Source organism: Protopterus annectens, chromosome 10.part0, assembly GCF_019279795.1.
Source record: "Protopterus annectens isolate FY-2018-M chromosome 10.part0, PAN1.0, whole genome shotgun sequence".
NCBI lineage: Eukaryota > Metazoa > Chordata > Ceratodontiformes > Protopteridae > Protopterus > Protopterus annectens.
Genome location: NC_056744.1, coordinates 1,473,304,346 through 1,473,330,273, shown reverse-complemented (window position 1 = coordinate 1,473,330,273; position 25,928 = coordinate 1,473,304,346). Strand labels below are relative to the sequence as shown.

The 25,928-nt window shown below is 39.9% G+C and overlaps 1 protein-coding gene across 2 annotated transcripts in view; it reads right to left on the bottom strand.

Annotated features, from left to right (window-relative positions):
• Positions 1 to 25,928, bottom strand: part of LOC122813661 (nuclear factor 7, brain-like) — a 351,579-nt gene that overhangs the window by 19,724 nt on the left and 305,927 nt on the right. The window contains exons 6-7 of one of the 2 annotated variants that reach the window (XM_044086103.1): positions 25,453 to 25,506; positions 3,438 to 3,536 (exon numbers count right to left, since the gene is read on the bottom strand). In XM_044086103.1, the coding sequence (XP_043942038.1) occupies positions 3,469 to 3,536; positions 25,453 to 25,506 (122 nt within the window). In that variant the 3' untranslated portion in view covers positions 3,438 to 3,468. The remainder of the gene's footprint in view (positions 1 to 3,437; positions 3,537 to 25,452; positions 25,507 to 25,928) is intronic. The other variant, XM_044086102.1, reaches the window with a different exon arrangement.

Sequence of the window (25,928 nt, the reverse complement as noted above, 5' to 3'; positions counted from 1 at the left end):
TGTCATTACACAGTCCAGTGAGGGATGTTACAAGTCTTACACACCAACAGGAACTATGATGTAGTTATAACAGTAACTGTTGACAGACATGAGTGCATGTGTGATATGCCATATCCTGGCATCTAGCAGACAGCTGACTGTGACCTTTTCCTTATCTAACCTCGTGAGAGGGGCATCAGTGTGACTCATGATGTAATCATCTATGCCTAATATGTTTGATTTTGGGTTTTGCCAAAGGGTTTGACCAGTGAGACAGTGGTGCATTAGCTACTATGTGTACTGTGTTCTGCAGAAGTAGTATTATGTGTAGTATGTTTGTGTTTCTGTTCGTGAGGTGTCTTATGTTTATGTATGTTTCTGGTATGGACCTCCACATATGTAGGTATGTGTGATGTAGGTTTGGGTGGAGTAGGAGGTGAGGTGGGTATGTTGACACCCCACTCATTGTCGTATGTACTGACAGGTGTGTGAGAGAGCATGGATTCAAGGTTTTTAATCTACATGCATCTCTTACACATTGTGTTTGTGTGGAGTAGAAGTTTGGGGACGCTGTCGATATCTCTGCAACAGTCAGAGATAATGCCACTGGCAATAGATTATTGCTTGTGTATATGACACAACAGGCCATGATTGGGCAGTTGCCTGACACATGCTTACATGTAACATGTTATTACCTTTATGGTGTCATTCTAAGGTAAAATAGTACATGACAGTGTGGGATAACATGGTAGATTGAATATACTGCTTTGCCAGGCTTGTGGCATTTGTATGAACCATAATCCTGTTATTAGGCAGGGTCACAATAGCATACTTACAAATGTGACAATGTACAACTCCAGCAAAGTAAGGGTCATGCTGCTACACCCTTGGGGTTCACAGCCTCAAATACGCTCTCTGTAGGCACTCTTTGCAGTGAAGATGTGCATGCCCATGCATGCACAGAAAACTTGCCCAACTTTGCAGTCATTACTTTAGCCTTGCAAGTCTACAATGTTTGTCAAACAACCAGACAACAAATGAATGCTGTGTGAAATGATGTGGGAACACAGTTCAGTGTTGCGGGAACATAAATGTACAGTATGACATACCTAGGACATGTAGGAGGGACAGAGACATTGCCCAAAGGTGGCCACCCCTCTGCAGTAGGCCTCACATCCATGTCACACAGATCACACCATTACACTGTTGAAGGCCAGGCTGCATGAATTGCTATGAAAATGTTACCCAAAATGGATCACTGTTGCTGTGGTGCTTGATAGAGCAACCTTGGACATCTATGTCACCTGAGACTTAAACTTATGCTGTGATGCAGCAGTTGTGCTCCTACTCACCATCAAGTAAGTACCCTAGTCAAATGCTATGAGCCTTGGAACCCAAGGCATAATATATGCAAACATCAAGTGACTGGTGTGGCTGTTAATTAAAGCATCTACCTGGAAAAGGCTACAACAAGATTACAGAGCCTTGCATCATGTGTGACAAGTATGTGGATCAACAAACAGGCTGTGGCGCACTTCTAATCTTGAGCCTGGTGCCAAAGTTTTGCTTCTGGTGAGATAGAAAGAATAGGAGCTTTGTATCCCACCACAGTGAGGCTGTGTTGAGAACAGCAGTAGAATTAACCAGGCAGCAGCAATTCAGGCAACTCCCCTCTTTTCAGCATTCTTCATAAGGTAATTGTTTGTTTTCAGTCTGCACTGCTTGATTAGTCTGTAACTTCAGAATAACTGCCTAAATACTCCAACCTTAACTTTATAGGGTGTATGTATTACTTTCTCCTTTAGTGTTTATCAGTACTCTGGACAGACTCAGGCACCTTGGGTGACATTTTTCTAAGAATCCATGACAGCATTAACTGAGTTGCACATAGGACAACCAGCATGCAGTGCAAAGAGTTGTCCCCATAGTTGCGGAACAGATACTTGTGACATTGCATGATATTCTCAATACAACTGTTTAATCACTAATAAAGGATCTGCTGCTATGGATATGAGGATTCCCATTGTGACCTTTACCACCTTGGTGGATATGGGCATCATGAGGCAATGCAGAAATTGACCCATGTTTACCAACAACCACTTCATTTTCAAACAAACTGATATAGTATGTGAGAGATGTATGTATACAATGTCACTGGAGGCAAAGCTCTCACATAAAAGCACTCCTAATGTCAGTAACATAGACAGTGGTACACACATCACACCCACCACACAAAATCCAAAGCAGACATGAGCTGAGGCACTGACATGTAACCTACATAAATCACAAGCAGCTCATGGAGAAAGTCCAGATAACAAATACTCTCAGCAGCCCCATATGCCCTCTGTGAAAGCAACACACATATTAACACATAGAGCAGTGTCTCGTGGAGGACCAACCTATAAGCCCCTAAGTCAAGCTGATACATAATCCAACATTCTAGTCATCTCAGACTTCATGCAAATGAGGAGCTGTCACTCAATCCCACACTGATACAAATGTTCTCCAGCAGGGGCTGACACAGACATACAGTTGTTGTCAGAGACATGGGCTAACACTAAATACCAAGAAATGCACAATACTCTTCTTTGGGAAGTCATCTACCCCTGTTAACAATCACCTCAAACAGCTGGCCGAGAAGTCAGTGACTTATGGACACAAATAGTGATCTAGCCTTTTCCAGTTATGCGTCTGTAATATTTTGGACATCATTCTAAGTTGTGTAACCTATAAACAAAGATATGGCATGTAAATCCAAGGAAGCCACTGTTCCACTGTAATCAGCATTCATCAGACCTATCACTGGTGCAATGCCACCTTTGGTGTGTAACTAACCAAGCATATCTGACAACTGTAACATCCACAGAGGTTCCTCAGTAAAGCACTATGTGGTGTACGTAACATGTCCTATGCAGACCACGTCAAGGCCCTATCTGTGAAGTCTGTCTCCTACATGCTTTGGAGGGAAGGTGTATGCCAGCCATAAAGGGCAGTGTCAGACCCCACTGTGGATCTCTTGTATATCCACGAAACAAGTAGCACCAGAATTACCTGTTCTACAGACTTACACCTTGACTGTGGCATACAAAGGAGATGCTGGAGAGACAGGTATATAATCCAGACACTACACCCTATATGGAACAGGTTCCACATCCATATGAAGTAGAGTTCTGCCCTAATGCAAATCAAGTGCAAGTTGCACAACTGAATGGGGAAGAGGACAATCATACCTGTTTGTGGGCCAATGTCTATAATGGACACAGGGAAACTGTGGATGGTTCAACCCCCACACCCCAGCTTGTAGATGTTTCAGTTCCCAAAACCCTGCTTACACTTATCAATTGTATCAGACCTTGACAGTGTTTAGGGATACACGGCTAGGCTTAAAGAAGCCCTTGTGTTCATTAGCCTATTAAACACATATGGACCTATGAACCTCGTAACCTATATTGTGTTACCTTTCTGATGACGTGACTTCTGTGCTGACATTCAATTCTGTGCTCTGAAGTTGATGGGTTGATTGCAGTTGTGTACCCATAGGTGTGTCCTACACAATCCTGAAAGAGAAACAAACATTTCCATGTGACACGTCACAGCCATTACAACAGCATCCATCATAACGTACACACATTATTATGGCATTGCCATTATAAATGGCAACGTACAAATTCTGAAAATGACCAGTACAAGTAGCATGTCAAAAGCAACACCGGATGAAGAAAGTTCATATTAATGTAGATAGTCACCCTGTGCATCAGACACATATTTTTATTTCCCTGCATCCATGAGAGAGATGATAGAGATGTGGTACAGGTGTCATCACTTGCACAGGGTGCTATGTGGGGTGCAGGAGGCCTAAGCTGACCCAAAAGGTTGACAAGCTTGTATGCGAGTCAGAAAGGGAAGCAGGCAAGATGGGCCAGGGAAATGTGGCATGTGTGTTTGTAGGTGACCTGAATGTGACAGTGGTGTGTGAGTGTCTGCATGAACACAGCCAAGCTCAGTGCTAGCCTTATGTGTCTGGTATGTTGGACAACTGTGAGCCGTGCATGGTAGAACTGACAGTTCAACATCTCTACCCCCAAATATGTGAGCTGGCTCTGCCAGGAGTTGCAGTGGCACCTCCCTCCCAGTTCAGATGCTGTGCTATTGCCTGAGGGTGACTGCTGTCTGCTGGGAATGTGTCCTCTACAGGACCACCCAGGATCACCAGCCCATGGTCTGCCACATCTTGGTGTGAACAACAAACTCCCCCCTGGAGCGCTGGAGGTGTGTACAGCCACAATGACTTTCAGCAGATGTAGTTGCTGACCTACGTCCACAAGGCCGACGCTTAACTCCAACCACACGTTCCATCACAGACAATGTGTGTTCCAACACAGATAGTGTGCGATCTGTCTCAGACCAATGTCTTTCCACTGTGTCAGTGAACAGAAGCAGGTTATCAGCAATACGGTGGAGGCATACCTCTCAACCTGGAAAAATCAAAAATCTGGACAAGGCCCATGAAAAATAGGTACAAATCTGTACGCTGATTAACATCTAATTTGCATACATAATTATGTAACCCCACCCACTCCAATGGAATTGTGGGATACCAACTTTCAAACTCAAACTGAAGAACAGACGACCAAAACATGATACTAGAGTCCCCCTGCAGCCATTCCAATGTCCTGTTACCTGGCTATTTCAACCCATTTACCATAAACACTAATGCATGCATACTGCTTTACTTCTACAATGATTTGGATTTTATTTTTACATTTTACAGCACAACAATGCAGAAACACTAAAAGACATCATCTGGTAAACAAAGCAATACTGTCTCACAATGAAAATAGGCTTGACATTAAAACTTCTTTGCCCTTGAAACTCACATTCATTGAAACAGCATTGAACCCACACCACATCCAAAGAAAATGCATCTGGCCAGTGGCGGATAAAGATTACCTTTGGGGCCCAACCCAGTCGGCATGTCCCATGTATATTTACATTCATAAAGGGAGATGGCAATAACAAAAGTAGCCTTTAAAATTCTAAATGAGGATAAAACACAGCTTGTGCGTAACTAGAACAGATGATAATGTAAAGCTGTTTGGAGTCAGTACATTAAAAAACAGCATTCTAAATTCAAGAATTGCATAACAGAATAAGCATTTTTAAAGCCATTAATGTGCATAGTGCCTCAAGAAAAGATTCCACACTAAGCCTGGTGAGTCCTACTTCCACTAAGAGCTCCAGCTCTCTAAAACATGCCAAGCATTTTCCCATGATGGCTGAAAGCCTTTTATAGACAGTCCTTTCCACTACAGCAAAGGTTTCTTCCTCAGCTGAATGAAGCAGGTTACAGGACATGCTGGATACTGTCCAGGAATGTACACTAGTGAAGGCACTAACTGCAACATGAGCAGGCTGGAAGGGTGCCAAATAGCTCATGGAATGGGACCCCTACAAATGCCACGCTGTTCTTAAACAGTAATTGCAAGCAGTTCGACATATAGTCAGTATCACTCCTAGAAGAAAAGACTGCTTCCCTATCCTTAAAACTGGACATCAGGACACAGCAGATGCAAGGAAAAATCCAGCTCAGGCATGACATGATATTCCTGATGTCATCTGTTCCCCAAAATCAGTTTTCTATGATTTCAGAAATGTCAATGAATGCAAAAAACAAGGAACAAAATATCTGAAGTAAAATAAAGATATATATTCACTGAATAGCAAAACAGTAAACAAGTAAAATAAATAGTAAGTGATCAACTAATTATACACCAGGGAATGGTTTCAAGACTTACTCCCTGCAGGTCAATGGACCTTCTTTCTTCTTCTTTTGTTTTCACTAGTTCTGCACTTGTCAGCATAATTTGCACCACACCAACAGTTGTCATACATTAAAGTATTCCAAGTTGCTTCAAACAAATCATATTAGTCCTGCAAAGCCAGAGTAACGATCTAACAATGGCAGACAGCAAATATTCCTTCACAGACTTCTCCAGCAATTAAGCCTACTTTGTCATTCGTATTTTAAATGTCAAGTTAAGTACTTCACCTTCCTTCACACAAATGCACACTACTCTTGCAAAGCCACGTGTTTAAACTGAGTAAATGACAAAAGGCTTGTTTACTTTCATCCAGACAACCTCCATCCAGCAGTTAATTCATATGTCTGATTGTGATAAAACAGGATGGCTATCATTTCATCTTTGCTCCACAGAGTTACCACATATTAAAGTATTCCAACCTTCTTTACACAAATCACAAAGTCAGAATAATGGGCAAACAACCACAGCTAGTCATTTTCACTTCTTAGATGACAAGTGAATTGTCCCTGTATGTGCAGTCTTAACTAAATAAAGATGCTGTTGGGCAGCAAAAATAGGAATTTATGACAAGGACTTCAGTCTATAAAAACATGTTTAAAGCAATTGTGTGTGTGTGTGTGTGGGGGGGGGGGGTTGAACTGCTCTGTGATATCAATCATGCCCATACCTAGAATATAGCAAGTCAGATATCTGCCCACAACTGATTGTGTTCCTATTCTATACTCTGTGTATACACTCATGGTCTCTATAACTGCGTTCCAGTCTCAGGCAATTAGAGTGCATCCCTCCCTAAATGTCACTCACTTTATGCATATCTTAGAAAGTTTCATCTTACAGGTAATAGCTAACGTCTGCTTCAGACTACAGAGCCATCCTGTACAGGCAGCATATCTACTACAATGGTCATCTAACTTTCTGATCATCTTAAAGGGTGCTCCCTTTCTAATTAATATAGGCATGCCTTTTTCCACCAAATAACTTGCAAATATTACCTCTTGAAACCAAAGTTTAGCATCTCATGCTTAGCTGGAGTTAAAAACAAATTGTTTTCACCTTTCCTCTCAACTCTTGTGATTTTTACCTCATATTTTTGTTGCAGTATCCCCTGTTAAAATCTTTGATTTTCAGGTAAATCATTCAGGATTACTCTCCATCAACTGCTTAGCACAAAAAAGCCTGGGCAAAGCTCACCTCACACATGGTGGTAGCTAGGGACACACACACACACTTACCTCCCTCTAAATAGATGTTGAGCGAGATCAAATCTTCTAAATAAAACCCTCCTTTCCGGCAGCAAGCTTCTTCTCTTGTAAAGAAATCCTCCACAGTAACTCCTTTCCGGCTCTGGTGATTCCTCATTGCAAAAAGCATCCAACACACTAACTCCTTTCTGGCAGCGCGAGATTCTTTACTTCTAGAGAAATCAGATCCACCACACTAGTCGAGTCGCATCGTAACAAGAAATCCAGCACACTACTCATTACTCCTTTCCGGCTCTGGTGATTCCGCTTGCAAAAGCATTTGAACCAGAGCCGAAAATGTGCTACGATGCGGGGAGCATTCCGACAGGCTGGTGGTGTCGCGCATCGCGACGTGATGACGTCAGCACATGTAGCGCGAAAGTTAAAAAAATAAAAATACAAGTGCAAATAAATCGGAAATGAAGGGGTGCCACTCGGGAATCGTGGCATCCCATTATTTGGACCCCAAAACTCGGTAAAGACCGAGGAATTCGGGACAGTTGAGAGGTCTGGGTGGAGGCAGTCTCAGATGTCAGACTGTGCTGCATCCATAACCCTGAGCATTCATTGAGAGTTCCTTTCTGAATATGCCTGTGCCTCCATGACAACCCTAAACATATGCCAAGTGACCCATAATGAGACTCCTGGAACAGGTGGTGGAAGGACAGTAGGCCTCCTACTAGCACCCCTATAAATTTGCCTGTGTGGAACCTTGCTAACTGTTTAGCTATGGCCAGTGTCGACAGTCACTGCAGCCACAGTAGCCACACTTCCCTATTCAATGTCCCCACCCTCCAACTGCCTAATACCTGTGGCCATAGGGGACTGGGTATGCACAGCCAAACTGGCTGTGTACGATGATAATGAGGGTGGACAAGGATGTCAACCTCTGTGTCAGATTCAGCCCCTGCAACCCCCAGCTGGGACTCACTTTGGCCACCATCATCATCAGAGTCTAAAGAGACACTGACATCTGGTTGTGAAGGGGACACAGACCAGCCTCCCTGGTCACTTGTGATAAAAAGGGAAAAGGATTAAATCAATGCCTGCACTACTATGCTCTGCAGTACTACATTGCAATATATGGAAATCTGTATAAACTGCTGTTACTATTACAGACTTCTATAACCCCCAACCTCATGCAATAGGACATGAAGACATTATTTTCTAACTCAAATCTATAATTATTCCAAAATAAAAGTTAATTACACAATAATCTCATGAGCAAAACATGAATGATTTTGATATTCTGCAAAACTCAAAAGTGGGCAGTTATGGCAAACAGTAATGTCCTGACAATACTGTCAAATCAATTACTGTGGTCACACCTACAAGGCATAGGTATGAGTCTAAACTGTGTACAGTCAGAAAATATCTGTACAGTTGGCAATCATGCAGACCGTTATCAATACAGCCATCAGGCCTGCAATGACACTTGAGAAAATACAGTGAACTAAAACTATCTCTGACAAAACAGTTTTGTGCTTACCAGCAGCAGGAGCACAGCCTCTTCCTATTCCTGATGGTCCTCGAAAAATGTGAAGGGAGGTAATGTAAACAGCACTGTGTGTTACAGTATAACAGGGCTAATACGTCCAAGTATCTCACATTTACAGCAGCTGCTATGTTAAGAAGCATGTGGGTGACAAACTGCACATGAGCCTAAAATTGCAGCTAATCCCCCCACCCAAGCACCTGACACCCATGTAAAACTATGTGCACCCTGACACACTGAATGCTACAGTATTCCAGTGCTGATCCAACTAAGCATACCTGGATGCTCCTCTTGAGTGGAAATGGTTGCACCTACATCCACGACATATTGAATTATGGATGCCTGAGAGCTGTCCTGTGTTGCATGGTTCACCAGGAATTCTTCAGTGGCTGACAGAGGTTGTTCTGCTGCAGGTCCACCACCAGTGACCTTCTGATCCCTGGCCATGTCAACTGTACATCTGCATGCCAAATTGATCATATCGGTGTCACGTTGTCACACCTGCTCATATGCGTGATACTGGTGTCCAACAGCACTAATGTTATGCAACAGTTCATCCTACAAGGCTGCACATTCTTACCTATTTGCTCTCCCTCTGGATAGCAGGACTTGGTAGTGTTGTCTCAAGGCCTCAATAATGAGGTCATTTTCTGCCTCAGTGAAAGGTGCACAGCATCTGACATGCATGGTATCTCCTGAAATACAAATAAATGAGAACACGTGTCAGTATCACATATGTGGGAGTACAGTATGTAGAGATACATTAATAAAGGAAGCTTATTAGTATTCCCCACTTGATTACACATCTCGTAATTAACGGTGTGTCAAACATACAAAGGTTGTGGAAGCAACTAGGATAGTATCAATAATGACTCACTCCTGTTTGTGACCTGACAGATACTCACGTATGATTATGCAACAAACACAGGAGTCCATTGTAGTTTTACCCTACAGCAGAAAATAAACCACCCATAACATATGTATAAACAACAATGCCAACAAAATAGCAGGGCACTACTACAACTGCTGACAAAGGAAGAATTCAGGAGACCTATGTGACTAGTTAACACAGAGAATTATACCCTTGTTGTACTCCACATCCTCTGTAGGTTGTAACACAGCTGGAGATCACTGGCATGTCATCAGTACAGTTCTAAGAAAGGCTTACTGATGTAATCCCCATTCCCCATAAGTATATTCAAACATATGCATCATGTTGGCAACAGAATGGTTACATACTTGATGGAGTACAAAATTCCTCTGTTGAAAGATACAGCTATACGAGTACTGTGTGAATGAGTTAACCATAAAAACTAACACTCATACATAGTGGTTCTCCTAGCTAAGTGTATGCCTTTTTAAAATGGTTCTCATTAGCAGGTGATTGTCGCTGAACCAGTCTGTGGTTCAGGAATGCTACATGCAAAATACACAGATGATTTGCTGTATAATCAGCCAATCCAATTCAACTACTCAACAATATATAAGGCCTCAATTTAGATTCCGTCCCCCTTCTCACATTTTGAGTTGGAAATTACTAGGGTAGGGATTATGTCAGCACAGAGAGAATGTTTGTATTACCAACTTGTTACATACAGATGTATGTGCTACAGGCTGAAGCTGCTGCTGCAGGCAACAGGCATAGTTAGAGAGGCTACAAAATGTGCAGGACAACAACACTTAAGATTAACTGTGTGACCTGTGGCAGCCTTGGTGTACAACCAGAGCCAGACTGAACCCATTCTACTGGAAAGTAAGGTAAGTGTTTAAGTTAAGTATGTTAGCCAAAGGTATCATTAACAAAGTAAACATGCCTGTTGTATCCTACAACAAGGTAGGGGGTAAATTAACCATTATGTCAAAAAGTTGGATAACTGCCAAGTTGTGTGTTATGTCATGGTAGTCATCTGGAACATGGGCTGGCAACAGCTGCTTCTAGCACGACCTCCATATATGCATGTTATTTGTGCTGCTGTGGTTGTCTGTACTATCACTAGCAAATCATTGTGGGCTGGAGTCTGATATGACTGGATCTCATTTGAATTACATAATTCAAAATCCTCTGGAAATTCATACTGATACAGGACCTGACATTCTATGCACATTCTAGTGTTGTAGGAATTGTTTAAATGCAGTCCTATCTGTAGGCCTTTGACTGCCATTGTTTAGAAGTAGGCATTCAAACTGTACTGCTTTGGGTGGATAAAAAGGTGATGAGACAGTCATACATATTAGAATGTATACTGGTGATGTGCACATATATATATTTTAAATGCTAGACACAGCTGTATTTGAACTCAGGACCATGTGGACCAAAAAGTAATGTTTTCACAGCATTTAGCAGGTTAAGCTACTGAGTCACTGTTATAGCAGGTGCATTCTTACATGTGGTAGATATAATTGCACACTTGTCTGCTGTTACATACCTCACTAACATCTACTATTATGTGTATGCTTTTATAATGATGTATTTTTCTACAAGAGACCCAGTTAAACTCCTATTTTGCATTAATCAAGTAGCAGATGTATTTTTACATGCTGTAGATATAATTGCGCATTTATCTGCTGTTAGATAGCCGACTTAAATCTATTATTATGTGTATGGCTTTTATATATTTTCTTATAATATCTTTTATATTTCTCTTCCAGAGTCCCAATTACACTCCTGTTTTTCCATTAATCTTATAGCTGATTTGTATGATGCGCAGCATGGGTTAAACATGCTTAATGACAGGAAAATGACAATTGCTATGTTTTGCTTAAAACACTTATATTAATTGACAAGCTGTGTGATTTGGTGGGTTGATGGACTGTTCTTTAGCTGCAATGGTCCTGGGTTTGAAATAGGAAGCAGGTGTAATTTTTGAATGTGATTACTATTTTTCCGATACACATATCAATATACCGCCATTTAGTATAGCTTAGCGATGCTGTGCATTGTGCAGCATCACTCAAACATTATTTAAAGAAAAGAAAAATGGGGAGATAGGACAGTGGTGAAATGGGATGCAAGCAAGGGGGAAAACATAATGAAAGGTAGGTAGGTATGTGCAGGAAGGGTGTAGGAAAGAACCAAAGCTATCCATTTATTCTACAGCAATGACTGTGCACTTTAACAGTTTTTTTTAGCTGAAATTGGACAATAACCCTCCCCCCTGAGACAGGGTGATGACAACATAAATGCAATGTCAAGCCAACTGCACTAAATTAAGTATGTCCAGTGCAGTGAACGTGTGCACAAAATGGAGAGCTATGTATGGGACAATTTTTTTTTTTTTTTGGACAGGTGCCCATTTATTTTATTTTAAGGTGAGAGTGGAATGTTGGGAAAGGGACATAGGTATGTGCGCAGGAGGTTAGTTGGGAAGATGAGGAAACTTTTGCAGACAGACAAGACAGCAGACAGGGTTGGTGTGTGAAACAAGACGGGGGGGGGGTGAACACCTTGGTTGGGGAAGGTGTTGTGGAATCCCAGTCCCATGGATGTCAGACAAGGTAGCAGTGTGACTCAAGTCCTCACCCATGGGACTGTCAGCACTGCATCTTCACTGCTCCTGTGGAGGCAGTGGTCAATGCCAGTGCCTGGGGACAGACTGCCCCACCAGGATGGACAGCATGCTGTCCATCCAGTGTAAATGTATACCAACAGTTTGGCGGAGCAGCCTATGCACCATGCCTGGCAGTGCATCATGGGTGACATCAGCACTCCCAGAGGGGGACCACTCCCAGCCTGTCCAGTGGAACTATCCGATGGACCAGCTAGTGCAAGGGTAGCAGAGGGGGCATGACCAGGCTGTGGTCCAGAGATGCTGGGCCCTGGTACCTCGGCCGGGGGAGCCACGGTAGGTGGATCAACTGGAACCGGCCTACCTTGTCAAACTGTGGTAAATGAAATATAAAAATAAAGGAAAAATAAACATAACCCAAACAAATGTAATTAATAACATAACATAAACAATAATGATTAAGGGAAAAAATTGAAAATAATATAATGAGGAACACAGCAATAAATAATGTAAATGAAAGGTTTTTTAACAGCAAAGCAATATTAAATTATAAATAAGGCCAGCATAAGAGATAATTACAAAATATAATAATATCAAATTATGATAATAAATATAATTAATAAATAAGAGAAGGGGTGGGGTGAGAGAGAAAAGAACATCTTTAGTAACTTCACAGATAATATAACTACACATACTCCAACTACATACTTCTAGGTATGTTAGATTTCACTTGTGAGAATACTGACTGCTTATACTGTATATATGATGTTGCACATACATAGCTCTCAAACTGTTAGCATGGGACATTATGGGCCAAGCCGTGCACAATGGTGTTACAAAGGCACATTGACAGGGAATATTTTTACATGGTGTGATCATACGTTAGTAGCAAGGTGTTCTGATAACAGATTTGCCATTAAATAGAATTTTAAGTAATGTCATATGCCTACAAATCAAAGGACCAGACAAATGGGGCAGTAGTCACTACATCCTGCAAAAAACGTGACAGCTGAGAGGTATGTTCGTGTATACTGATTACACTACACAGTTGGACATTTCTCAATCGGGTAGCATGGGATTAGAACCCACAAGCAGGGACTAAAGGAATAATGAACATTTTATTTGAAAAACATGATTATCAAAGCACCATCTCCTTTAACAGTTTATTGATTACTGTAGCTTCAAATGTGGCATGTACACACATGGATAGCTGTCTAGGACTTCTGTTAGCTTACCAGTTTACCTTATTCATTTATTGACTGCAACCTAATTCATACATCAGACAACTTGAGCAGAATACAGCTTTGACCCTTAATCTGGGTATTGCACAGAATTTATTTATGTCATATGTTGACACATTATGGAACACTCTACATTTCTCAGTTGGCTGTTGTCGGATTAGATCTCACAAGTAGTGAGTACATGAATACTGAACATTTTATTTGAAAAACTTAATTATCAAAGCACCATCTCCTTTTACAGTTTACTGATTGTTGTTTCTTCAGAAGTGGCAGGTACACACATGGATGGCTGTCTAGGACTTCTGTTAACTTACCTATTTATCCTATTAATTTATTGGGTGCAATATACAGCATATTTCAGACAATAAGCAAACCACAACAGTGAGTCTTAATCTGGGTAGACCACAACATTAACTGATGGTTGGAAGCTATGTTACACAGTACTGCATGCTTACCTGCTTTAACTTGCTTTAACATTTCAGGTATACACTGACACATTAATAAAAATGTATGATGTCGCCAGTATTTCATACATAACTGTTAAGACTGCAATATCTGTATTTACTTTACTGTATTATTAAGTTATGCATTAATTAATGTACTGATTTTCTTACATACCACATGCTTTCCTCTTCTTAGTCAAACTCTTTGCATGGGACTGTACATTGCAAGTCCTCTCTTCTGCAGCTCTGGTAAGAGAAAGAAACCATTAAGCATACCAGTTTTGCACAGATTCAAGTTCTATATTAATAAATTACTGGAAAACATACTTACATATCTGTGGGGTGTGCCCATCCCTAGCCTCTTGGACCAGGTGTCCAAGGTTCTCCTCGTCCTATGGTACAGGTTGTCATAGTGGTGACGACACTGCTCACCAGTGCACGGGATACCAGTTTCACTGGTTAGGTCAATGGCCAAACTATCCCAGGCCTCAGACTTATACTCAGAGTCCTGGTAGTCACCTGCAACAGCCAGGGTTCATGGTGTTGTACCACGAGTCTAATGAAAACTCTGGATTCCTGCACACCTCATTTCTGTGCCCTAAAATGTAATCCCTCTAAAACACCAGCATACGTAGAGCCAATGTCAGGCTCCAAGGAATGATGTGAAATGTCCTCCTACTGGCCTTTAAATAGGCTGCTTTCCTGCCCTTACATGTCACAGTGTAACTTTCAAAAACACGCCACGTCACATCACCACATAGACTCGCACAAACCAAGTTTAAGTGAAGCTTAGCTATGCGTAGACTGGAAAAGACCACTGACCATGTTCAAGCGCTGCTTAGCATTGCACAGCTTTTCTAAATGTAACAATTATTGAATTTAAAGCCAATGGATGTTTCAGTCAACTGGCACACTTTCACAACAATACACTGAAAAGTATTACTGCCCACGACTCAAACCTGGGACCTATTACACTGTAGGTCATGATTCAACCTATCTAGTCACTGGAATAGTGACGTGAGCATGTACATCTTCAGATATACTGTGAATGTGCCTGCAAGTGTAGCGCAGCTTCGCTGCATGTGTTTTTGCATTGCTAAGCACTGCAGAACTACAAAAACTGAATACACATGGTTTTGATTTTTAGATGTCTAGCAGATGTCTGCTGTAATTTAATGAAATAAAATGCCTTGTACACCTTTCAGTCCAGTTTAGTGGGCCAAAAGGTATTGTGCTGTACTTACCAACTATCCAGATTTTTTACGGACAGTCCAGAATTAAGGGACAGCCTGTAAAGTCAGTCTTACACAGATTCAGTATCCATTTTGCTGTAATCTCCCTCAGCAAAGCACCATAATTAATATGTATGGCGTGCTGCTGCGGAGGAGACATAGCCATGTACATGGATACCTTTCATGTAGGTTCTACACAGAGCCTACATGGATTTTATTGAATCCTGAGCGTGTTTCTGAAATTCTGTCCTAGAATTATTTTCAAAAGCAATCCTTACAAGATTGTTTTAGATTTGGTAAATTCTTATTTTAAGCTATTCCAGTTTTCATTACTGCTGTCAGCAACTTCCACAATAGCAACTGTGAAGGCTGCCAGCCTAGCCAGATAGAATTGTATAGATAATTCTGTCATCTGTAAATATTAAAGTAAACCACAGGCTTGTTGTCTTAAAGGGTAAAAATAGTGTTACATGTGGAACTGGAAAAAATTGTAACAACAGTGCACTCTGCTGGCAGAAAGCTGACCAAGTAAAGCCTGTGGTGACCCTTTGATCTAAACACAGTGCCAAAATGTCTAAATGAAGACATTCTTTCTATTGTTTTAACCAAGAGTTAAATTTCTAGATTTAAACATGCAAATGTATTTTTATTGCTCTGCTTCCTGACCAGCTGCAAGATAACAAAGGGAGATGTTAAGAATGTAAATGTAGTTTCTGTTAGCCTGGGAACCCAGGAAAGTGTGAAGAATGATGTAATGTGAACCAGGAATGTGATTTTAAAAACAGAGAGAATTAGAGAGCATTAAGCATTTTTGTCTTGACCATCCAACTCAGCACTGTCTTGCTCTATATGTAAATTTATCTTAGATTTGTGTTTTCTCTTAGAAATAGCTAGAAATTAGAAAGATTAGACCAAGTGCTTTTCTGTGATGTCAGAACTGTACCACTGAATTATTTTAAGTATTTCTCTGTGATCTCTGAACTCTTGACTAGCACTGTGTAGTAAAAAGTACTGTCTTCTATTTTTATTATTTATTATTAAATATTTTAAAACCTTTCAACTGTGGCTGTTTTTGGCAGAGATAAGTTAAGCTCTAAGAGAACATTGCATGTATATAGTGATCCTGTACCAAGTCAATCTAATAAGCCTTGACTGTTTAGTTATACTACCAATTGGATAATAATATTGCCCAGTAATAATTGGGCATCCTTTTAAGGGCCTTTGAGTAGCTGATAAATATTAGTGGGTGGTGGCAGCTGGTACTACTGTATAGTCTGGGAAAAAGGGGCACAGCTGGAGAACCTGTGCCAGCCTTTCCCAGGAGTGTCTGTGTGGTTGCATAAACTCTTCTCAAAGTGTATGTGTGTGTGTGTGTGTGTGTGTGTGTGTGTGTGTGTGTGTGTGTGTGTGTGTGTGTGTGTGTGTGTGTCAGCTACATGGGCAGGGACAAGAAGCACTGGTTGGACAGAAAGGGTGCTGGAGGTTTTAACTTGCCCACTAGGCTGAGATCTGGACCCTATAGCTGTGCCAGTGGGGAGTCTTATTGGGGAAATGGAGAGCAAGGGAGCGACCAGCCCCAGACTGACTGTGATCTCTGTGTGCTCTTTTTTGCACTTTACTGTGTGTATTTGTTATCCTTTCCTCTTATATGAGATGCCCCTCACTGGTGTTAGTGGTGAGGATTGAGGGTCCTTGATTGCTGGGCCAGGGCACGGGCATCACAGCAACATATTTAAACAACTTCACAAATATTAAGTGTAGCTTTTTCAGATTGAAGCAAAATGATTTTCACAACCCTCTAAAGATATCTGTATAACAAAAACAAAATATTCTTCTGTGATTAAAATGTGGAACCATTTTAAATATGCCACGATTAAATTAAATATCCCATCCCATCAGGACAGTTGTGAACATTTTTAGAAAAAAAATTATGATATTATCACAATTATGTCTCTCTGGTAATTAAAATATCATGGGTGGCCACAGTGGTGCAGCGGTTAGCGTTGCCGCCTCACAGCAAGAGGTTCTCTGGTTCGATCCTCGGCTGGGGTGCCTTTTGTGCGGAGTCTGCATGTCCTTCCTGTGGTCGCGTGGGTTTCCCCCAGGTGCTCTGGTTTCCTCCCACATCCCAAAGACATGCTGTAGGTGGATTTGACACTCTAAATTGGCCCTAGGTGTGAGTGTGTGCATGTGTGTGCCTTCTGTGGAAGGTTGGGCGTCGGGCTGGCAGCTCGACATTGTACAACTCCACTGCCAATCATGAGCAGACAGATGATCCACTGTGGCAACCCCTAACTGGGAAAAGCCGAAAGAAGAAGAAGTAATTAAAATATCATCATGCATTTTCCAGTTTAAATGGTTTTTCCTGCCATGAAGTGTATGGCCAGGTAATCCAAAAATTCATAACCCCCTTTTCCCATTTTTACACATGGGGTCAGGGTGTCATTCTAACAGTGACAATCATACTGAGCCAAGGTTCACACTGCTGGATGGCTAGTCCTAACATGGCTGCTCTTCAATACCATATACTCGCATGCACACTCACACCCATGGCCAATTTAGAGAGTCCAATCCACCTACTGCATGTCTTTGGAATGTGGGAGGAAACTGGAGCACACAGAAGACACCTATGCAAACACAGGGAGGACATGCAGAGTCCAAACTGAAAGCACCCCAGCTGAGAATCAAATTAGATAGCCTCTTGCTGTGAGGCAAAAACACTATGTACTGTGCCACTGTGCCGCCCCTACTACTTAAAAAACATGTTGCTGTCACTTTCTTTTTTAGGGGAGAAAGACCTTTTTGCATTTCAAAGAAGTTGCACTACTTGTGTAAAATCATGTTTCTTGCAATAAATCCAGACTTTCATTGCCTTTAATCATGTTTGTATGCATAACAAAAGTATGTTGAGAATGTTCCCATGACAACTGTATGCATTTTATTGCATTTGTTTTAGCTGTTTGCCATTATTATGTAACCTCGTGACTCACCACAGCCTTCCTTTCTTGATTTATTGTATTACAGGGCATTAGTTATTATTTCTTACTGGATAATTATCCGACAGCTTCAGTCTGTTCTGGGCTATCCCCTCATCATTTCTTTCCCTTTACATTTTTTTCTACATATCTGAGCCAGACATTTAAGATTAGCCTCAACATGTTGGTCAACAGGTGATGGCCTTTATCCGCCTGCATCTTCCCCAGATTAATGAATTTTAAACATCTGAAGGCTACACAAGTTATTAATTAGAAATGCATAATAAAGAAAATAATTCAGTCAAAGCTGGACATATTTCCCATTTCCAGTACCGGTCTGATTCCATTGCACTGGCTTGTAGGTGCATCTGTCTCCTTGTTAATGTATGAGCCCGCAGCCCTTTTCAATCCCCTCTCCTCTCTTAGCTTCTCTTTCTTTTCCTTTTATTCTCATTTAATTCTCTCTCTTTTCTTTCTTCTTTCATTTTAACCTCTGATGCCTTTAATGAGGCCTCAGACCCTCTTGTTATCAGCTCACAGATCTATTTAAGCAAGGTGCCCTTCAAACAGGTCCACTTTTGATACTGCTGTGCTCCATAATCTCAGTTCTAACCTCTCCTCTCTTTACCTTTTCTGTCACCCCTTTCCTTGTTCAACCCATGCTTTCCAGAAGATTGAAATGGCGGTATTTGATATAAATAATGGATAACTCTGCTTTGTTGACACTTTTTATTGTCTTTCTGGCCCATCCCTGATGCCTACTTAGCTTTTCTTCACCTCCTCTCCTTATTGCTCACTCCCTGTTTCTTTTCTAATTCCTTTGTTCTCATATTACTATAAAACTAGTACACAGATCCATGGTAAAATGTTCCTTGAGGGCAAAATCACCACCCTTATCCCTGTTATCTAGCAGACTTGTGGCAGTGGCCATGACAAAACTCAATAAAATAGGTTACTAGAGTAAGCAGCTGTCAAGCTCGTAAAGTTGAAATATTAAACAACGTTGCAGAACGGTGTGAATGAAACTTAATACTCGAGTTTTATATTTTACACATCCTCCATAAGGTTGTAAGCTAATTCTTAAAAATCTTAAAAATAATTCTTAACAAAAAAAAAAAAAAAAAACTCCCATCAGCTCATTCAGAATAACATGTTAAAATCATTAAAGTAATAATAACATGTTGTTAAAATCATTAAAGTAATGAATCCAGCTTCTTGGTAGATGTTTGGTCAAATAACTTTATTCCAGTACAGTTCACAATTTCATTGAACACAAGAAGTTTAACAAAGGCAGATGAGCACTGAATATTTACTAGACATTAGGTGCTTTATATATACTTTCAGCTTGTTCTAACAGTTATTACTGTCAAAACTGTTTCCTTACTATCCATGAAATGGGTATGAAAGAACGTGAAATGACTGGTCAATGAAGGAGTCAAGGGAATCTGATAGGTGCTATAAAGCAGTGTTCCATCAGCCAATGGAGGGAGACTACTGATGCTAATTTTAATTTTGATTTTAGTTGGATAGCTCCAGACGCAGAGAGCCAATGGGAAAAAGTTAGTGGCGGGGAATGAGACCAATCAGGCATAGCTAAGACCAAGCAGGAAGTCTAGTCAAGAGAAAACAGGTTGGAGTTGATCCAGGTTTGTAGCAACCAATGAGTTAATAGAGAAATTGACAAGTAGTGAAACTAGGTATGGGATAGAGTGGTGAAAATGGAATGGGGATGTGGGCCCGTTAATGCCAATCAGGAGGCAGTATGGCACAAAGGACAGTGCTCCTCCTTCTAGAGTGTGTGTGCAAATGAATCCGGGGTTCCTAGGTGGAGGAAAGGCAATCCAGCCACTGACTGTGGCAGGAATGGTGCCTTGCTATATAGCTGGGAATAATCAGTGTAGGGATACTGTTAGGCAGTAAAATACAATACAGTACAGTAACATAATAGGTATTAAAATAAAAATACGGATAGGCAGTAAAATATGGATCCTTCTATGGTCGCTTTGCAAACTGAACCACTGTGATAATGAAAACCTGCTTAAGCGTACTGGAGCAAAACGATTCTATTAGACACCACAGACTCACCTCGAAAAAAAAGAAGTTATGTACTTACCATAATGTTCCATGTGAGTTGTTCATCACACTTTCATTCTTATTGATGGGTTTGGAGCCGATCCCTCAGCTCCAAGTTGGCCTATTGCAAAGCTTGAGGTCTTCAAATAGCTCGAGGCCAAGTCCCTATCCCATGACGTACCTAGAGTTACCTCAGATATTGTTTGCTGCGTATAACAATACCATATGTCATTCTATCACTCCCAAGAGAAGGTATAGAAGGGTTGAACAACCAGGATGGATCAAGCATCTCGGTCATCTAAAAGCCCAGGTGGGGGTAGAAGGGAGGGATGTAAGAATGAAGGCAAGATGAACAACTCACATGGAACGCTATGGTAAGTACATAACTTCTTTATGTGAAGTTGTTCTAGCTCACCATTCATTCTTACTGATGGGTAGCGTCCCAAGCAACATCTACCTTGGGTGTCTCATGGGAATATATTTCTCAGGACCGTGGATCCAAAGGAGGCCCTATCCCTACAGGCCCTGCCGAACTAATGAGAACCTCCAATCTGTTGCAGTGGCAAACTAGATCTGAGGTAACTCTAGGTGCATCATGGGATAGAGACTTGGCCTCAAGCTATTTGAACACCTCGAGCTTTGCAATAGGCTGACTCGGAGCCGAGGGATGGGATCCGAACCCAGCAGTAAGAATGAGCGGCGAAATAGAACAACTTCACATCCTTTGTCTTGTTAGCATCAAGCACTGTGAAAAACCATAAGTGCATGCATGAAAAGGCTGACTCTTGGATTCACAGTGGTAAAATCCCTGCAGTGGGCGTGCTGCCGTTAATGAATTTCCCACACAGCATCGGTTCCATAGCCACTGAAAAAACCCGGAGGTAAGCCCAACAGGAGGAAATAATGCAGAATGCACTTTATTCTTAAGGGAAGCCCCGAAGTAAGGGCACCCTCCATCAAGCCAAATGCAATCAAATGCCAAGCCATGTTACCTGTCACAGACCGTCTCCCCCTTTTTGGGTACTTTGGTAAGTAATGGTAAAGCATTGTGACCTGAAGCTATAATTCAAATGTTAGATTTATCTGAAAAGTCAGTATTAAAAGTTGGCTTTAAAACATTGAGTGCTTTTGATGTGAATGCTACAACCCTCATAGCCAGCAAAAAAGGTTTCTCGCTTGTAGGGACTAAAAATGAAAATTGTAGAGTAAACTTAGAAAGTATGCAAATCATAACAAAAAATAACAATAAAATGATGATAAAAATAAGAACAGAAATAAAAAATGGAAATGAAAACTAAAGACCTTCATGTCCTTATCGTATTTGTGGGACCATCTCTTTTCCTGGTCCTTTGTTAGAACTTCATATATGTGGGTATTAGGAGCAGCAATGGGATTCCATTTTAAAATTCATAGCCATTAGAGCAATCAATAGTTTAGTGTGCAGCTGCCATCATGGCCTGTCGGTTTTTCATTCACAACATAAACCACGTCAAAACACATACATCTACAATATAGCTATTGGATAAGCATTAGAAAAATTATTAAATAAAAACCATTACGTAAATCAAACCAAAAAAAACATTGGACAGTTTAGAAAATTTCCATGTCCTGAGTGTTTCCTTGGGACCAGTGCTTTCCCTGGTGTTTCATCAGATCTGCCTACGTGTTAGGAGCAGTAAAAAGGGGAACCTAAACAGGACCAATAAATAGCATGGAAAATACGAGTTAAAATCCAAAATATGATGAATTAAACAAACTAACACAGAGCAACAACAGAAAAGAAAAAGCAGGCAAGAGAAATGAGTGATTACATGTCATTATGTCCTTGGAAAAATGCACACTTATCAACTTGTCAGTAGTAAGCATGGTGATGTAGTTTTCTCAAATTAAGAATGTTAATGATGGACAGATGAGTGTTGAGGCTTGGGCGTGTAATCACCTCAAGTCTAATTTGCCATTCTAGCTCCCTCTTCTCAAGACGGTCATTGAAAGAACCTTGTAAGGCTTCATTGTCCAGTGTATCCAGGAAGTGGAATTTAAAGACATTGTGTTCGGGAAAAGTGAGGGTGTTTTTAGCCAGTGCATTGAGATGTCTTTTTTGTTTAATGTCCGTAAGGTGCCCGGGTGCCTGATTCTCATATTACTCAACAGCTAAGTTTGTTTCTCAGTTCATTTTACTCCACCTGTTGTGTGCTTTTTTTTTTTTTTCGTAGGTTGGTACTAGGCTATCGGCCCTAGGGCCTATACAAGCCAAGCCATAACAATTCCCTGGCTATTTCTTTTCACAATATTTACTTCCCTCCCTTCCCCCATGGATGGACAGTGACTCCGGATATATAGCCCTGTCAAGGCTGGTAACTTAGAATGCACTTTCTGCAGGGGGTGGGGTGAGACACTAACTAGAGACAAAAATAAGGTAATTTAACTGCCAGTGACTCCATGTTAAAAGGAAAAGACTTATTTATGAGAAATTCAATAACACAAAGGATTATGATCAGGTTAACCAACGTCACCTCCTCTCCACGAACAAGAAATAAACCACAGGAAAAAACACACCTCCGCAAGCATATACAATAAAGGGTCTCCTCCAAAAACCTGTTGGTACTTGTCGTTCCACAAAAAAGCTGGGTCACGAATAAAATGTAAATGAATTTATTAAAACACCAAACGATAAAACAAACACAGTGGGATTGAGCGCGCTTTCATCTATCACCTTCAGACTTCATCAGAATCCATCTAATTCCAAATGAACTGTCCTTAAATACATTTCCTTTTAATTGGATAATTAACAGAATGTGTATCCAATAATGTGAGCAATAAATATTATATGCAAAAGTACTACTTAGCAATTTCCATAATGTATTGTTGATCAACTTAAACAATATAAAAAATAAACCATAAATAAATATATATTTCTTCCAGACACAAGAAATTAATGAATAGTAAAATGAACAATAAAATTTATATACAATATTAATTCCACATTTAAAATTTAAAATTTGATAAACTAATGCATAAAATTGGATATCTAATGACAATTATATTATGAGTACATCCTAAAATGACATGCGTATGTTAACTCCAGGAGTCACCATAAATCAAACCCAAATAGAATAGGGACCTTACTATTGAATTATATGTATGTGTAAGCTACACTAACTGTTTTCACCATTAGTTGTTCCAATGTTAAAAAATAGTAACAAACTAATAGTTCATACCTAAAAAAACACCATACGTACTGCTAATGGTAAAAATGTATAATCTGGCTACCATAACATCTCAAATATTGTTGTTTAATATAATTTTATTTTATTTTTTTTTTTTTTTTTTTTTTTTTTTTTTTTTTTTTTTTTTTTTTTAATTCCACATTTAAAATTTAAAATTTGATAAACTAATGCATAAAATTGGATATCTAATGACAATTATATTATGAGTACATCCTAAAATGACATGCGTATGTTAACTCCAGGAGTCACCATAAATCAAACCCAAATAGAATAGGGACCTTACTATTGAATTATATGTATGTGTAAGCTACACTAACTGTTTTCACCATTAGTTGTTCCAATGTTAAAAAATAGTAACAAACTAATAGTTCATACCTAAAAAAACACCATACGTACTGCTAATGGTAAAAATGTATAATCTGGCTACCATAACATCTCAAATATTGTTGTTTAATATAATTTTATTTTTTTTTTTTTTTTTATTTTATTTTTGGATTGTTGGATAGGATTTTAAGAGCTGGTTTTATGGAAAGATGGTCGTTCATTCCATATGGGCCACAGGCATCCAGCCTAAGCTGCCAAATCATTTCCCTGTATTCCCTGTATTTAATAAATTCATTTACATTTTATTCGTGACCCAGCTTTTTTGTGGAACGACAAGTACCAACAGGTTTTTGGAGGAGACCCTTTATTGTATATGCTTGCGGAGGTGTGTTTTTTCCTGTGGTTTATTATGATCAGGTTACTGATCACAACCAGTTTGTCAATGTGTTTGAGAAATGTTTTCAAGAAATTCACATTTAGAGCAAAGCTCAGGTGTATATCTTGAAACCATTTTGAGAATTCTCTAACGAATAGGTATAATCGAAGACTTGACCATAATTCTTTGTATTACATAGAGCTTTACCTGCCTGAATGTACTTCAACTCACAGAAAGAAAACAGTATAGTAGCACAAAGTGTTTTACAGTTTAGAATGCTAAAACAGCTTTAACACTGCCACACAGACAGCTGACAGAAATGAATTATCAAATCAATGAACAGCTACAAAATATGTTAATCACTTTGCTATGCTGTAGTTTTGTGTGTGTATGGGGGGGGGGGGGCATAAGAGATCCAATCAGCAGATGTCACAGGTGCATAACAAGTAAGGACCTTGTAGTACTTGGTGCATCTTGACTAAGCTCTAAAACTGGGAAAAAGACTTCCATTTCCTGTTTTATTCACATAAACAATAAACCTCTTCACTGAAAACAGTTCACCCCTTCCTGTTATTTAGGTACAGTGTGCTTATATAGGTTGGTTGGTTTTGTTATGCTAGTTTTACATCTAATTTTTCTGAGTCATGACATCACTACATTAATTAGTTCTGTAGACACTTTCTCAGATGGAAAGACTTCTATTTTTATAGCTAAACGTACAGGGGACATGAATCAATTATTCTGAGAGATATAAAGACTATAGAGCGAGTCAATAATGTGTGATTTCGCTTCACCCCCTACCCCAACCTCTCCAACATCACTAAAATTCTGCCCTTCTAAACAAAATAATACCAAAGAGTTAAAAGTAAAAGCTGTTTTTTGTTTTTTTTCTGGACAAAAGACTCGCTTGCCTTTGTTGTTTATATAAGCAGCTTCTAAGCTACTTCAGTATCTCTGCAAAATAAAAGTACCTGCCTTTTCTGGCTCTCTAAAATGTATTGTGTTCACCTAGCTGGGTTTAATGAACCATGTTCAGATAATCGTTCTTCTATGAAATGTTGACTTCCTTAAAGTCCACGAGCTGAAAGGATGAAATAAAATGCTCAAAAATCAGAAGAGTGAAAAAAAATCAGTTTTAACTGTTGTACGCCTGAGGGGCCCCCACCCCCCACAAAGCATATACATATATTCCAAATTCACAGCTGCACCAACCTGAAGAAGGCTGAAATTTCCAGAAGAAGTGATTAATTGCCAGCGCACATTTAGAAACAGCACCAGCAATGATTTCCTACAGGAAACAGTGTTCGGCATTATGCCATTCATCTTTTTTTTTTTTTTTTTTTTGTTTTGCATGCTACTGAATCTCGAGCTCAAGCAATTTCACCTGAAATGTGTGTAGAGGAACATCAGATAACTGGTCTAGTGACAGAAAAAAATGTCTTGTTTTATAGACTTGAATTAACTATATATTTATATATAAATAAAAGTTGACATGATAACAGGTTCATTTGCTGTTACCTGAAGAATGTTTCCAGTGGTGCATGGAACCCTTATAATAAGTGTAAGACACATCTGTAAAACATAAGCCAGAAGAAACAGAAATGAAAACATTGACTTTGAAAGTTGCACATAAGCCAGACATGTTTAAATGTACCAAGATAAGTGATATTTTAGATGATACAAATGTAAATGCTTCATTCACAATGAATTTAGACATGGAAAATGACAAGTATCTGCTAGCATAAATAATCTAGAAACATCACTACTGCTAAATGTTGCATTTCCACAGTTGGAAGACACACAGAACTAAAAATAAATGTAAAGTGAACAGCTATGACAACACTGCAGTTTCTGTAGACTAGATTCTTAAAGGGCTTCTTTTGTCAGAAATTGAAAAAAGTATGTGAGCACTACTTCTGATCAAGTGGTTTGTTTTCGTGTCACAAAAAAGAAAAAAACTCACTACCAGAACTTAAGGATCAAGGGTTGTGTTC